Source organism: Cyprinodon tularosa, unplaced genomic scaffold, assembly GCF_016077235.1.
Source record: "Cyprinodon tularosa strain WSP-4 unplaced genomic scaffold, ASM1607723v1 ctg375, whole genome shotgun sequence".
Taxonomy (NCBI): domain Eukaryota; kingdom Metazoa; phylum Chordata; class Actinopteri; order Cyprinodontiformes; family Cyprinodontidae; genus Cyprinodon; species Cyprinodon tularosa.
In genome coordinates, this window is record NW_024039091.1 from 176,639 (window position 1) to 190,825 (window position 14,187).

A 14,187-nucleotide genomic window follows, 5' to 3' on the forward strand; every position below is an offset into this window, starting at 1 on the left:
ATGATAACATGGAAACATGCCTGGACTCACTGTTATAATTCAACATTTTCTTTATTGACTTAAATAAACATCTGGATTGTTTCCTCTGCTTCCTTTCCAATCATCACGTCTCTGACCTGAACCTAAGTCTTTAATCTACCGCTCCGCTGATTACTGAAGGACGAACGGATTCAGGAACATCTATTTCTCTTACTGGTGCTGCTAAAACTGCAGGTTTCCACTGATTCATGGAGAGTTGAGGTGTGAATCCATAAAAAAGCTGAAACCTGAACAGACAGGCTCAGGCCTCAGATAAAACACGCTGCAAACAGCAACAGGATTAAAAGCAAACACTGAGTTCATTCTCTGGATGTTGAGTAACATCCAGGTGGAGCCAACAAGCATGAGCTAGTCGTTAGAAGCGGGCCAGCAGAGAACCTCAGAAAAGCTTCCCCATCGCTCACACTTATTGTCCAGGATTCAGGAATTTTGTTTTTCTTTACTGTGGCGAGTCTGACGTCTTCCAGCTCTGAGTTCACATACTTGCTGCTTTAACTGGACCGCAGGACCGACTTCTGAAACCACAGAGCCCTGGGAATCCCAGCGGGTCTTTTCCAAAACATAGTTTGGAAAGCGGATAAATCAGAACAACAGAAATGATTTAATTTCAGTTTAAAGGCTCTGAAATAATCTAAGCAAACAGAACCCCCCCCCCCCTTGGATTGTTCCAGAACAGAGGCAGGCTGTGATGCTCTTATATCTGCCAGTGGTTTGGGTCCAGTCTGGCGTCACAGAGACTCTGTACTCTGCTTTAAAATCTGAATGCAAATCATCTTCTTCTGGGTTTGACTTCAGGATCCAACATCCTCCTGACCGATAGATGAAACAGGCGTTCATCGCCATCATGACTCTGTGAAATCCGCACCTGAAGGTTTACCTTCAGTTTACTGAAGCTTTGCAAAACTATCAGCACACACATCTCAAAGCCAGAGGGATTATGGGTCCAGACATGACATCACTTCCTGCAGGAGGTCTGCTTTGATAGAAATTTATTGCTTCATCCCTCGGAAATTTACAGCCATTTCAAAAGAGGAGAGCAGAGCTGTGTAAATCCCCCCAGTCTTGGTTCAGGACATCCTGAAAGATTTATCGGACCTTTCTCTTCAGCTGCTGCTCCGTCCAGCTATCATGTGGATGAAGCGTGAAATCACGCAGAGCTTTAGGCGGCGTTCATTGAAACCTCAGAGGAAGATTCCTGACTGGGATGGATCTCTGCTTGGGGCCAGTCTCGGGATCAAGACGCCCCCCCCCAGGAGTCATCTGAAACATCTTCCTGAATGGAATCTGACTTAAGTAAAACAAGTAAACAAGCAATGAGAAACGTCACCACTGTGGGGGGGGGGGGGGGGGGGGGGGGGTAATTGGCACTCTCTGTAGACCAAAACAAATGTTTGGAAGCACATGCAGATGCAGCCCTGCCCTCATCCCATTTGATCTGCACCATTTTGCTCCTATTTGCCGCTGTTCTCTTGATAGATTTATAGGTTGGGAGGGGCTAAAGCCAGACATGCCAGAATTAATGAATTCTTACTAACGAATCATCTTATTTTTTTTATTTCTTATTTTTATTTTGTTTTTGATTGTGTGTGATACATGTAAACTTGCACCTTAATCCTTATTTATCTTGATATACTGTATATATAGTGTTTATTCTTAATGCACCTTTTTTCTCCTTATTTGCACCTTCTTTATTTACTATGCCAATATGTGACCAGGGAATTTCCCCACTGTGAGATCATTAAAGCTAATCAATCAATCAATCAATCAATCAATCAATCAATCAATCAGTTTGATAATGAATAAATGATGTATCTGTATTCATATAAATCATTATAAAATTATTGCGTCTGTTGCATCGCTCCTTTTGGGGTCACGGTTTTTGACTTTCTGTTCTAAGAAAATGGAGAGAAGATGTGGTGATTCTAAATGTTCCAGATGTTTTTTATTTTAGTATTTGTTTCTATTTCATATTCATTGAAGTCACCGTCCATTTGGAGAGAAATAGAAAACATCTCCCGTTGAACTAACTTCTGTAGATTTTGGTTTTTCTGTAAACCAAAGAGTGGATGCGGGAGAACGATGCAGATCCGATCCAGACGTTCGGAGCTCCCTGTGAGCATCAGGGCGGCTCCTCCACCTGGACTCCACATGTGAGTCAGTTTGGGTTCTGCGATGGTTTCAGGAGCTGCAGCGTTTGGAGCATCTGTATCTGTGTGACCTTGAACTGCCGAGCAGTAAAACATGAAGGATGCTGAGTTGCAGAGATAAACATGGCCTGTACAGGCAGGTACTGCAGGTCACCGCCTGGATCTGGAGCTTCTCCTGATGCTCTGCATCTTCTCTTCCAGCACTGACCCCGGCTGAACCTGAGCCCCCACAGTCATAAAGCAAAGTGCAGCGCTGGTGTGTTAGCAGCAGGGTGAGAGGGAGATAAACTGCAGGCCTTCAGCATCAAATATCTATGACTGTTTTTACCAAATGTATGAATATTTTCCTTTTCGTTATATTTGTCTCTGGAGGTGGATAAGAGCGGGAGCGGCCAATCTCTTTTTGATTAACCTCGACATTCTCAGCATTTTTAAGAGTAAAACATCTTTATTATCAGGCTGTTAATCAGGAGTTTTACAGCTTTCTGGGTGTTTTCTCTGGATTAAAACATAATGAAATGAAGTGGTTGTTGTAAGGTTTAAAATGAGATGAATAGAACCTCAGAAGAACAACACATAACTCCATAGCACCTCGCTGACAGCAGGAACTCTCAGCAGTGTCAGCGTCTCACATCACTGTGGAGGATTTATAACTCTCCCTTCTTTTCAATGCTGCTTCATTTCACTGAGGTTCCTGCAGAGGTTGAAGGTCCAACCGCATCATTTCAGTAAACATCAGGGGTTTGGACTTTAACTGGACCATTCCAGCGTCTCTGTTCCTTTTCTCTTGACTGTTGTAGATTATCTGCTGTGTTTGGATCATTGTTCTGTTTGTGACACAGTTTGGCACAAACTTCAGCTATATGGAGATATTATTGACCCCCCTATATCTCCTCTATTTATGGTCCACCGTATCCAAGATGCATAGCACCCAGGTCCAAAGGGTGCAGAACAAGCCCAAATCATCAACCCACCACCGCCGTGTTTGACCTTTGGTATGAGGTGTTCACAAAGACAAAGAAATGTTTGCAATCACCAAAAAAAAATCATATATAAAATAACATTTCAATCTGAAAAAAGCACACGGAAAAGAAAAGACAATTAGAAGAATTTTTTGATACAATTTCTTCAGTCTTTGGCGCTCAGACCTCAGCAGGAAACATAGCGCTGAATTTTGTTTGAAATGCATGAACAGGAGTTAAGAACAGGGATGTTTCCCCTCAGGCCTGAAACTGGTGGTGGAGTGGAGATAGATGGAGTTGGTCAGTCTGTAGACTGCTGGTTAGTAAGACGGTCTGCTGAGCTTTATGGGAAGATCCTGTGGACTGCGTGAGCTGATACTAGAGCTTCACTCAGGGATCTGGAAGATGGAAGTCCAGTTGGATAACACGAGTTATGAGAACCGGTCTATGATGAGCAAGCATGAAGCGACAGTGGAGAGGAAAAACTCCCCATTGGGAAGAAACCTCTGGAAGAACCAGGCTCAACATGGTGGTCTTCTGGCAGACCGGTTGAAATGAGAATGGAATGCAGTAAAAGTCCAGGTGGAATGACGCTCTAATGAAGCTTTAGTTAAGAAGGTGGTAGGAGGGGCTGGAGGTGGATGGAACCGGGTCATCTGAATGAAGTCAGACATAGCAGAACCACTGCCTGCACTTTGGATAGGAGACTGAGATGTGGATTTGGAGACCTTTTAAGATGGTAAATGATAAATGGCATGTACTTATATAGCGCCTTTATTCAAGTTAGGAGACTTGACCAAAGCTCTTTACACTACATTCATTCACCCATTCACTCACACACTGATGGGGACAAGCTACATTGTAGCCACAGCTGCCCTGGGGCTCACTGACAGAAGCGGGGCTGCCGTACACTGGCGCCACCGGGCCCTCTGACCACCATCAGTAGACAATGCAGGTGAAGTGTCTTGCCCAAGGACACAACGACACTGACAGCTGGAGCTGGGGCTTGAAACGTCAATCCTTCGATTTCAGGGCAAACTCCTACATCCAACGCCACTGTCGCCCCCAAGATGAACGTTGGATGCTTTGTTGATTGGGCTTCGTAAAGGTGTAGTTCAAAGCTCATTAGCTTGTGTCGGAGGCAGATGAAGGCGAGTAATCAGTTTATTCAGCTGAACTTCCACCCAGGCTCCAAAGGAGTACCTATATAAAATAATTGTATTTTGAGAAATAATGTAGGAAAAAGGAATAAGTAAGAAACCTCTATTTAAAAAGGTTACAACAAAATAAATCAGCAAACTATTAGAGACAATAACAAGATGGAGGCAAGAATTTTTAATAAAGTCTGCTGATGAGGAACGTCAATGAACAATACCAACAGCCTCTGAGCCGATGAGCTTAGACTGGAGGGGGTTGAGGCTGTAGACGGGTCAGAGATGTAAGCATGGGCATTGTTAGGTTTATTCAATGATGATTATAAAATTAATGTGTTCTTATGAAACATTTTTGCAAGGGGATGCTCTACTCCTGTTTCATGATCCAGTCAGGAGACCATCCTGCCTTGTCATTCTGATGGAGCATCTTGTCTTCATGAACTGATCAATTGTTCTGTCAGAACAAATACTGTTTTGTAACCATGTGTTATGTTCTGTTAAAAAAAGACGGCTGCAGGAGGCGATTCGGAGGAGGAAGGCTTGAAGTTGGATTGGGCTTTTCCTTCCGCTCCTGCAGAAGCTGCTTAAATCTCTTTCCTGTGTAGACTCAATTTCTATTTATTTGCAAACCTACATTTTCTGAATCCAACAGGCATAAAGACCAAACAGTGTTAAAGGACCGACCTGCCTGGCAGCGAGTGCAGAGAGACTGATGTGGCTCAGATAGAAGCTCTGCTGCTAAACTCTGTACAGGCGGCAGATGGTCAAACTCCTTCCAATAGAAACACATCAAAATGCTGCAACAATAGTGAAGTAGGAGGAGATAAACATGCTCCAGCTCAGGTTCTGAACCAGGATTTTAAAGATTAAAGATGTTCTTCAAATGAAAGAAATAGCGATTCTAAAAAAAAAAGAGTGTAAACTTGTTGACTGAGGTGGTGATGGATGATATTCAGGGTAAAACTAAGGAGCAGCTTTGCAAACCAAAGTCATACATCCATACCTGTTCTTTTTCTCATTTCCTTATCATGAACTTTAACATCTGGTGATACTTTTACTCCTGGGAAGTTTTACAGCTGTCAGAATATGAATAATCTCAGGTTATGACAGGACCTCAGATAGTTTGGAAATTACCTCATTAATCCATCTGAGTGTAATGCAGCAGCTGCTCCTTTAAGGTTATTTCTGATGTCTTTACAGCTTGGCTTTTTAGTACCACATACCTCTGTGGTTCAGAGCTATTTTTCCTTCAGTCAGTTTTTTCTATTTTTCTTTCAACAAAATATTTAGAATCTGGATTTAATCATGAGATCTAATCTTATTTTAATATTTTATGTTTAGAATCCATTAGTTACTTCCCTGTTTTTACGTCTGTTGTCTTCTGGAAACGCTAAGCAGGATTTTATTAATAATTCATGCACTGGAAAAAATGGAAATCTAGATAAGTCATTTTTTTCTTAAAATAAGTGTGTTTGTTGTTGGATTGAGGAGGTAAAAGAGACGTTTTGCCAATGGAACGAGACAATTTACACTTAAAATAATAAAACACAATGGCATTGTTTTATTTTAAGTGCATATTATCTAATTATCTTATTTTTTAGAGTAAAAATACTATCTCAAACTATCTTGTTTAACTACTCAAATTAAGGACAAATACAGTTAATTTAAGAAACATTTTACTTGTTTCTAGATTGTCTTTCCAGTGTGTAGCCTCTTCACTGCAAAAACTATCTAGAAAAAAGTAAAAAATTCTTAAATTAAGTGTATTTACCCTTATTTGAGTAGGTAAATGGGATTGTTTGCCAATGGAATTTGTAATTTTACTCTTGAAATAAGATAATCAGATAATATGCACTTGAAATAAGACAATGCAATTGTGTTTTCTTATTTCAAGTGTAAATTGTCTTGTTCCATTGGCAATATGTCTCTTTTACCTCCTCAATTCAAGAACAAACGCACCTATTTTAAGAAAAAATGACTTATCTAGATTTAGATTTTTTGCAGTGTTCTTCCATCCTGCAGGCAATACTCACAGCAAAACGCTAAAAAAATACAGATAAAAGAGATTTGCTGTGATTAGGTTTGGGATTTTTAGCAAGTAAAAAAAGCCCAACATCAAAGAATGAGAGATTAAGAAGCAAGAAGCTGGAGATAAGGGAGGTATTTATTGCCCGAGTAACAGGATTTGAAGGGTTTGCAGGAAGACTGCATGTGGTTGAAGGACGGAGATAAAGCATATCAGAGAAGGAAGTGACGGATAGTTCAGGTGACAAAAGGTATAAAAGGATCAAGTGAGCAGGATTAGGACAGAGGATGGGGAGTATGAAGAGAAAATACCAAATGTGATAAATAACAGCGGATAGATTAGAAATAATGGGAGGGATTAGCATGGTCAGAATCTGGCGTCCTCCACTCTGCCTCTCTGACAATTAATCAGTCTAAAATAAGGTCCACCACCCATTTACCCTCATCCTGCTGCAAATACAGCAAATTCCTGGACTAAGATACGGTTCATTTTCCTGGAAGGTTTAAGCAAACATATAAAGCTTTCAGAGGTTTAAAGGCGAGGTCAGCCATGTTTACAGTCCTACTGTAACAGGAGGAAGAGGAAGTGCTACCAAGGAAGCGGACAATAGGAAATTAATACAGAACTATGACAACCAGATAAAGAAGTTAAACTATATATAAAAATATACAACAATCGTTTAGGAATAAATTTAAAATTAAAACGTATTTATCTTAAATCTCGATTTTTAAATTGTATTTAATAAATCTGACACACCTAGTTGCCTCATTGGTTGTATATAAAACAAATCCTGTAAAAATTTATTGTTTGTTGCAATTTCTAACATCAAGAAGATTTATTAAATTCAGCCTGTTTGACCAGAAAGAGCAGAGATCCAGGAGTTTGTCTTAAGAGGAGGAGAAATGAGGACAACAAGCCTCTAAACTTTGGTCAAGAACGTCTCCATCCTGTCAGGCTCTGCATGGTATGGGCCTGTATCATGGTAGGAGCCTGTATCATGGTAGGAGCCTGTATCATGGTAGGAGCCTGTATCATGGTAGGAGCCTGTATCATGGTAGGAGCCTGTATCATGGTAGGAGCCTGTATCATGGTAGGAGCCTGTATCATGGTAGGAGCCTGTATCATGGTAGGAGCCTGTATCATGGTAGGAGCCTGTATCATGGTAGGAGCCTGTATCATGGTAGGAGCCTGTATCATGGTAGGAGCCTGTATTATGGTAAAACTGGAGAAAAATCCTGCAGTTCCAGGTACTCAGAGATGTACTTCCATTCAGAAAGCCCACATTCATATCTTCAGGTAACACAGAGTACACGTCAGACGTACTAATACTACTTCAGTGATAGTTTTAAGGTGTTGCTTTATTGTGTATCTCGTACCATGTCTTTTGGTTCTGCTGTTTTACATCTCGTTTGTGGTGATGAAGCAGACTGAAAATGTTTTGTCATGATCTCCTTTCTATCTCCTATTTCTTTCATCTTTTCTCTTTTTTTTCTTTCCTTTTTCTTCTGTTTTTTTGCTCTATTTACATTGCAGTGTCCATATAAACTGTAAAACTCCCTGCATAATTATAATAAAGCAATTTATATGCATGAAACAAGTGGAGCAATATGGCAATTGCTATACTGCTACACTTGTGAAAGTAAAATCTGTTGGGCTCTTTTTGGCATCAAGACAATTATTCTTATTGCGACTTTGCCAGACAGGACACTGTAAAAAAATAAAAATAAAAAATACAGTTTTTCAACAGATCTTCTTGGCTTACCCTTTACTCTACGAGACCTGTTTGTAGGACATGTTTGTAGTGAGAAAAATTACGTTTAAAATGTTTCCTCATTCAGTTTGCCTTTCTGAGCCTCTCTCCAATGCAGGATGGGTTTTTTTATCTCAGAGGAAACTTAAATCATCTTTGCCCCACAGATAATAAAGAATTTGATCACAGAATTACATAAACCGTTTAGTTTCAGATTTGATTCCAGAAGGATTTTTTTTTCTCTCTTGTGCTTTGACTCACAGTTTCCATGTAAGGAATTTGAATTTTGTAACCATGGACTTAGGTGATCTTTTGATTGGTTTCTAGCTGACTGGAGTTCTGCTTGGTTGAACGTGTTTAAAAGTTGGAGCAGCAGACACAAAAAAAAAGATGTTTTATATGAGTTTGTTTCCATATGGAGGCCTAAAGATGCTGCCTCACTGAGCTGACTAATATCAGCCACTTTCTCTGCCCTGTAGCTGTTTCCAGCTGGTGTATGTTTAAGGTTTAGATATGCTGGAAAAGCTTGTATCACCTCTAAGTGGAAATGTTTTCCGGCCCTAATTAAAAGTCATGTTCATGCAGAAACTCGTCCATAAAGCCTGAAAGAGCTTCCACTGTTGGATTATCGCCCTGATGTTCCGTTATATTGCTTTTCCTGGTCCTTTATGTGGGAAACAGCTTCATTTCAGATGAACTGTTCACTCAGTTTGAAGGGTCAAAGAGTCACAGATGAAATGGAAACAGCAGGTTTGGGCTTAGCTTCAGGTTGGAGGCCATATTCAACCGTAACCCTCTGCTGATTGTTACTGACTGTCTGATTCTAAAACCAACTGATTTACCAGGAGAGCCATCAGGAGCAGCTGGATCATTGAATTTTTCACCATTTAAAACTATTTAAATTAAAATGGAAACCTGGCTTTATAAAGTGAGAAGTGATCTGCAGAATAAGATGTCAGCAGGTTCTGAAATCTCTGCTGCTGAGATCATTTCCACTGTTTTCCACATTCCTGTGTCTGCAGAGTCAAGCTGAGGTGAAGCTGAAACATTGAGCAGAATCGGATTTTAAAACCGTCTCGCTGTCTTTTCTCTCTCAGCAGACGTCTTTCCGACTTGTTAGGCTCCTAAAAACCCACTGAGGTAACGCTCAGCAGAAAGCCTCCTGACAGAATAAGATGAATTAGGATTCCTGCTGGAATGAAGGCTTCAGCGTCCCCCCTCAAAATATCAGATATAAGGAAGATACTTAAAGATGTGCGGATTTAATCTGAAGACTTTGCAGAGCCAATCATGACATTCTCTGGCTTTTTTCCTCTGTTCTTCCAGCCCAGTGTGTGATGTGACCTCCTGGATGGTTCTTCCTCCCATCAGTTCCTCCACATCACTGAAGACCACTCAAAGAAGATGCCGGCTTTGCCTGCAGGCCTGCAGGCAGCAGATCTCAGCACCAGAAGGGCCACACATCCTCTGATTCCAGCAATGTTTCTCTTCTTGCTGCTTTGCGTGCAACCTTCACAGTCTAGAAGTGATCCAGAACTCAGAACCTGGAGACAGACCAGGCCACGGCTACAGCTCTCACACTCAGGTATGACATGATTTAAACATGTGCTGCATGAGGTTGACTCTCCTGTTCTGTTCTTTTCCGATTATACTCTGGAACCTTTCTTTGACAGAATTTATTATTAGTAAATTACACTTCAATTATATTTTAGCTTCAATAAAGAAACAGAGATTTGTTATTTATTGTGCTCAGCAACAAGGCTTTGCATGGTTAGCATAGCAAGGCATTTTGCATCCAGAATGTAACAGAAAATGTATATTTCTGCAAATTTTAGACCATTTCAAATATACGGAAGAGGATTAGGGCCACTGGAAAAAAAAAAATTCACTGATTTTTAAATTTTATTTCAGTTTAGTATGGGAAGAAAGTCAGAAGAAGACTTGTTTCTCAGAATTCTGACTTGTTTCTCAGAATTCTGAAAAAAAAAGTCAGAATTCTAAAATAAAAAAAGTCAGAATTTCTAAGAAAAAAGTCGGAATTCTGACGTTTTTCTTAGAAATTATGACTTTTTTCTCAGTTTTCTGACTTTCTTCTTAGAAATTCTGACTTTCTTCTCAGAATTCTGACTTTAATCCCAGAATTCTGAACAAAAAAGTCAGAATTCTAAAAAAAAAAAAGTCAGAGTTCTGAGAACAAAGTCAGAATTCTGACTTTTCTCCAATACTAAATTGAAATAAAATTTTAAAATCAGTAAACTTTTTTTTTTTTTTTCCAGTGGCCCTAATCCTCTTCCGTACAAATAAACTGCAGCTATCCTGAGGAATTATTTTAGTTAAATTGGTGACTAAATATTTTATTCAGGTGAACCTCACTAAAAGCATTATGCTGGTGAAGATTCTCAGTTATCCAGGTCATTTTCTATTCCAAATATGTTAAAAAAACAATCCACTGGACTTTGTTTCCAAGTTTGAAGACGTTTTGCTTCCCATCCAGGAAGCTTTTTCAATTAAAATTGTTAGAAATAGCTTTGAATTTAAAGGCTTTATAGAGTAGCACAACAAAACCTTGTTTTTGTTTAGAAACATGCAAATAGAAACGGATGAACGGATCCAGCAGTTTTGAAATGGGGGTTGTTTGGCTTCTTTTGTTAGCCTGCAATGCCCCATACCTGCCTATGTCTCTGCGATGATAGTGAGAAGGGATCAACTCAATGCAGCATTTGAGTTGATCCCTTCCAGACCTGGCCAGCCGGGCCAATAATTCCCTTTAATGACCCCCCCCTTTCAGAAACATAGACAGGTATGGGGCATTGCAGGCTAAAAAAAGGAGGCAAACGACCCCAATTCCAAAGGGGGGGACCCGTTAGTCCATTTTAATTTGCATGTTTTCTAAACAAAAACAAGGCTTTGTTTTGGTCTACTCTATAAAGCCTTGGGCTCAACGCTATTTCTGACATTTTGAAAAGCTTCCTGGATGGGAAGAGAAATGTCTTCAAACTTGGAAATAAAATCCAGTGGATTGTTTTTTAACTATTTTTTTTTTTTTTTGGAACAAAAGCATGATTTTCCTGTATCATACTGTATAACTCTACATGTTTGCTCTCGTGAGCTGAATTGGTGTTTTAACTATGAAAGAATAACGGAACGTTTCCCCAGAGCCGGTCCAAGGCAGAGGTGAACTAACCCGCTGCTTAGGGCCTCATTTAGCCTTGGATCCAGCTTCAAGGAAATAACCTATTTTAACATTGATATGTGTACATTACATTTACATAAATATATCAAAGTTAAATTGCTCTGCCTTCGGTGGTTTTTGCAGAGTAAAACTATCTTGCATGTTAGCATGTCCTGCTCAAATTTCTGAACACGTTTCCACTCCAGATGACCCCATCATATGATGTCTCAGCCCCAAAATAAATGGAAACCTTCTCAGAGGTTGTGTCTGTGTTTGATGAGGGAATAGGAACCAATCAGTGAGATGGATGAACCTGACAATGAACCAAAAGTAAACTGAAGTGCTAAAGCTGAGCTTTCAGATGAAGGTGGGGTTTACATGAATGATGGAGGCAGAAACCGATTAAACATGAGGATGTGGGGCCTAAAGGGTTCAATTCATGCCAATTTTCTCTATTCTGGGAGAGAAAAACAAACCAACTCATGTTTGATGTACTTTTTAATCAGGAGCAAAGCTTTAAATTTAGAAAGCTCTCTGAAGGAAATTGGGAACATGCTGCTTTCATCTTCCTTTAATGGATGGATTTCAGTGGCTCGGGCTTTGATTTAGACCACTGCAAATCAGTCCTGATGTAAACGGAGATCATTTGTTTTCTTTGCTTATAGCATCAATCTTTTAAACACTAAACGGCTGATTAAGAAATGTTTCTGCTTTATTTACACCACAGCATTAATCACGTCTTTTCAGGACATTCTCAGCTGAGCTTTAAACAGACTTAACTTTACTTTCTGAGACTAAAAGGCTAAATCAATCTGATTTTAATAGTTAACAAACATCAATGTGTTGTGTTTGGACTTCTTCTTGCAAGAGGAGAAACAGGACTACACTGGAAAACAGGCCGATCTCCAACATCTAAACAAAGGTGTTGATGGCAGCAGCACAGCTGATATTTCTCTCCAGGATGGAGTCACAGCTAAACAGGAACAGACCAGATGAAGCTACTATGAGAAAAAGCAGAGAGAGAAGAACGTTAGAGATTGAACTAACAGATTCTGCAGAGTGGGAGAATAGAGATAGAATGAAGCAGAATGATGAAAAAGGGGTCCCTATGTCCTCCAGCAGTCTAAGCCTATAGCAGCAGATCTATAGAGAAAGCAGCCCTGTGTCTCCGTTTGGAGGCATGCAGCAGTAACCCCCACTTCTCTTGGTAAATGTGTTAACCTCCTCCAGGCTCTCCTGTCACTGAGCGGATGAGCTCAGAGGTTGTGCAGACTTTGTTTATCAGAGAGGTTTTACAAGCTGCAAAGCTGCAGCTCTTCCCTGCAGACTGTCTGCTGGAGCTCATCTGGCTTCTTTTAACTGAGGAAGAGCTTCAGGTTTGTGGAGCTTTGAATCCCTTTCTGTCACCACGGTGTTTCTGTTGGTCGTTAGAAAAAACATAAAAGAAGAAATCTGCAGGAGAACATGTTTATATACCAGTCTGTGTGTGTTAAAGTCTGCCTGAGGTGCAAAATGTAAAAAATAAAATCTAAACTAGGTGGCCAAGTAGATTAAACATTAATTTCAGAAATGAAAATTGGCTCTTGACATTATGATGCAAAGTAGTTGTATCTTAGAGTGTATTAGGCTTTTAGTTTTAGCATAAAGTGTCATATTGTGGTACAGAAAAAACACAAATGCAGACTAACTATTCAAACAGCGCGTTCTTGGGCTGCACAGTGGGAAGCACTGCTGCCTTGCAGCAAGAAGGTGTGGGGTTCAATCCTGGCCCAGGGTCTTTCTGCATGGAGTTTGTATGTTCTCCCTGTGCATTTGTGGGTTCTCTCTGGGTACTCTGGCTTCCTCCCACATTGAAAAAACATGACTGTTAGGTTAATTGTCTTCTCTAAATCCTCCTTAGGTGTGAGTGTGAATGGTTGTTTGTCTCTGTGTTGCTCTGCGATGGACTGCAGACCTGTCCAGGGTGGACCCCGCCTGGACAGCTGGAGATAGACACCAGCAACCCTCACAACCCCAGCAGGGTTGTAGATGGATAGAAGGAGTTCTTTAATAATAAAAATGATTTCAAAATTACAAGGATGGGCAGAAGCAGAGAAACCAAGGGGGTAATGGATAGATTGATTCAGAAATCCAGCAATGAACAATGACAAACCAGAAGCATAAATAATGATTGTTGAGTGGAGAATGACAAAAGGACCAGAAGATCTAACTGAAATTCACTGTAGGTTAATAAACTAACAATATATGAAACTGGTATGGAAACTCCCTTATAGGAATAATGAAAAAACCCAGAGATTATTATTAAAAATATTTTAGTTTTTATAAGATACAACACAGGTATTTGTACGAAGATAATGTCGCAGCCACCATATATGACCAAATACTAAACTTCAGAAACTGGAATGTCTTTGTTGTTCTCAGTGTGTTTTAGAAACTATGTCACAGCGCCACACACAGGCCTGGCATACTTTCTACACAAGAGGTCATGGATTAGCGGACTGCGGTCTGGAACCAGACCCACCTGCTGGCTAATCCGGACCCAACCTGATTTAAAACATTTATAAATTACTGCATGTTGTCTGACGGCTGTGTCTAATTTCACCTGCGCTGCTTCTCCTGTTAATACGGTAAAGCCCTGGGGAGCGTCCGGCTCCAGGCTGCACGTGATCCAAATGAGCCAATGAGCTGTCAGTCTGGGTTGCTGCTGCTGCTACTTTTAGACACAGCAGGCAAACCTGTGGCAAGCCGGGCGATGGGAAAGAAGGAGAAGACGATGAGAAAAAGAGAGCAGAGAAAGTGTGGACTGCTGGAAGAACTGCGGTGAACTGGTGAAAGAAAAGTGAAATGGCGCTCAAAGATGACCCTGCACATTTAGAGGATGTTTGGCTCAACCTGCTGCTGTGAAGCAGGATTCTCCACCATGAACAGAATCAACAA

At 40.5% G+C, this 14,187-nt stretch overlaps 1 protein-coding gene across 2 annotated transcripts in view; it reads left to right on the forward strand.

Moving 5' to 3' along the window:
• Positions 1–14,187, forward strand: part of si:dkey-49n23.1 (semaphorin-3D) — a 145,056-nt gene that overhangs the window by 41,719 nt on the left and 89,150 nt on the right. For both annotated transcript variants that reach the window (XM_038296696.1, XM_038296695.1), the window contains one exon: positions 9,405–9,663. In XM_038296696.1, coding sequence (XP_038152624.1) covers positions 9,483–9,663 — 181 coding nt within the window. In that variant the 5' untranslated portion in view covers positions 9,405–9,482. The remainder of the gene's footprint in view (positions 1–9,404; positions 9,664–14,187) is intronic.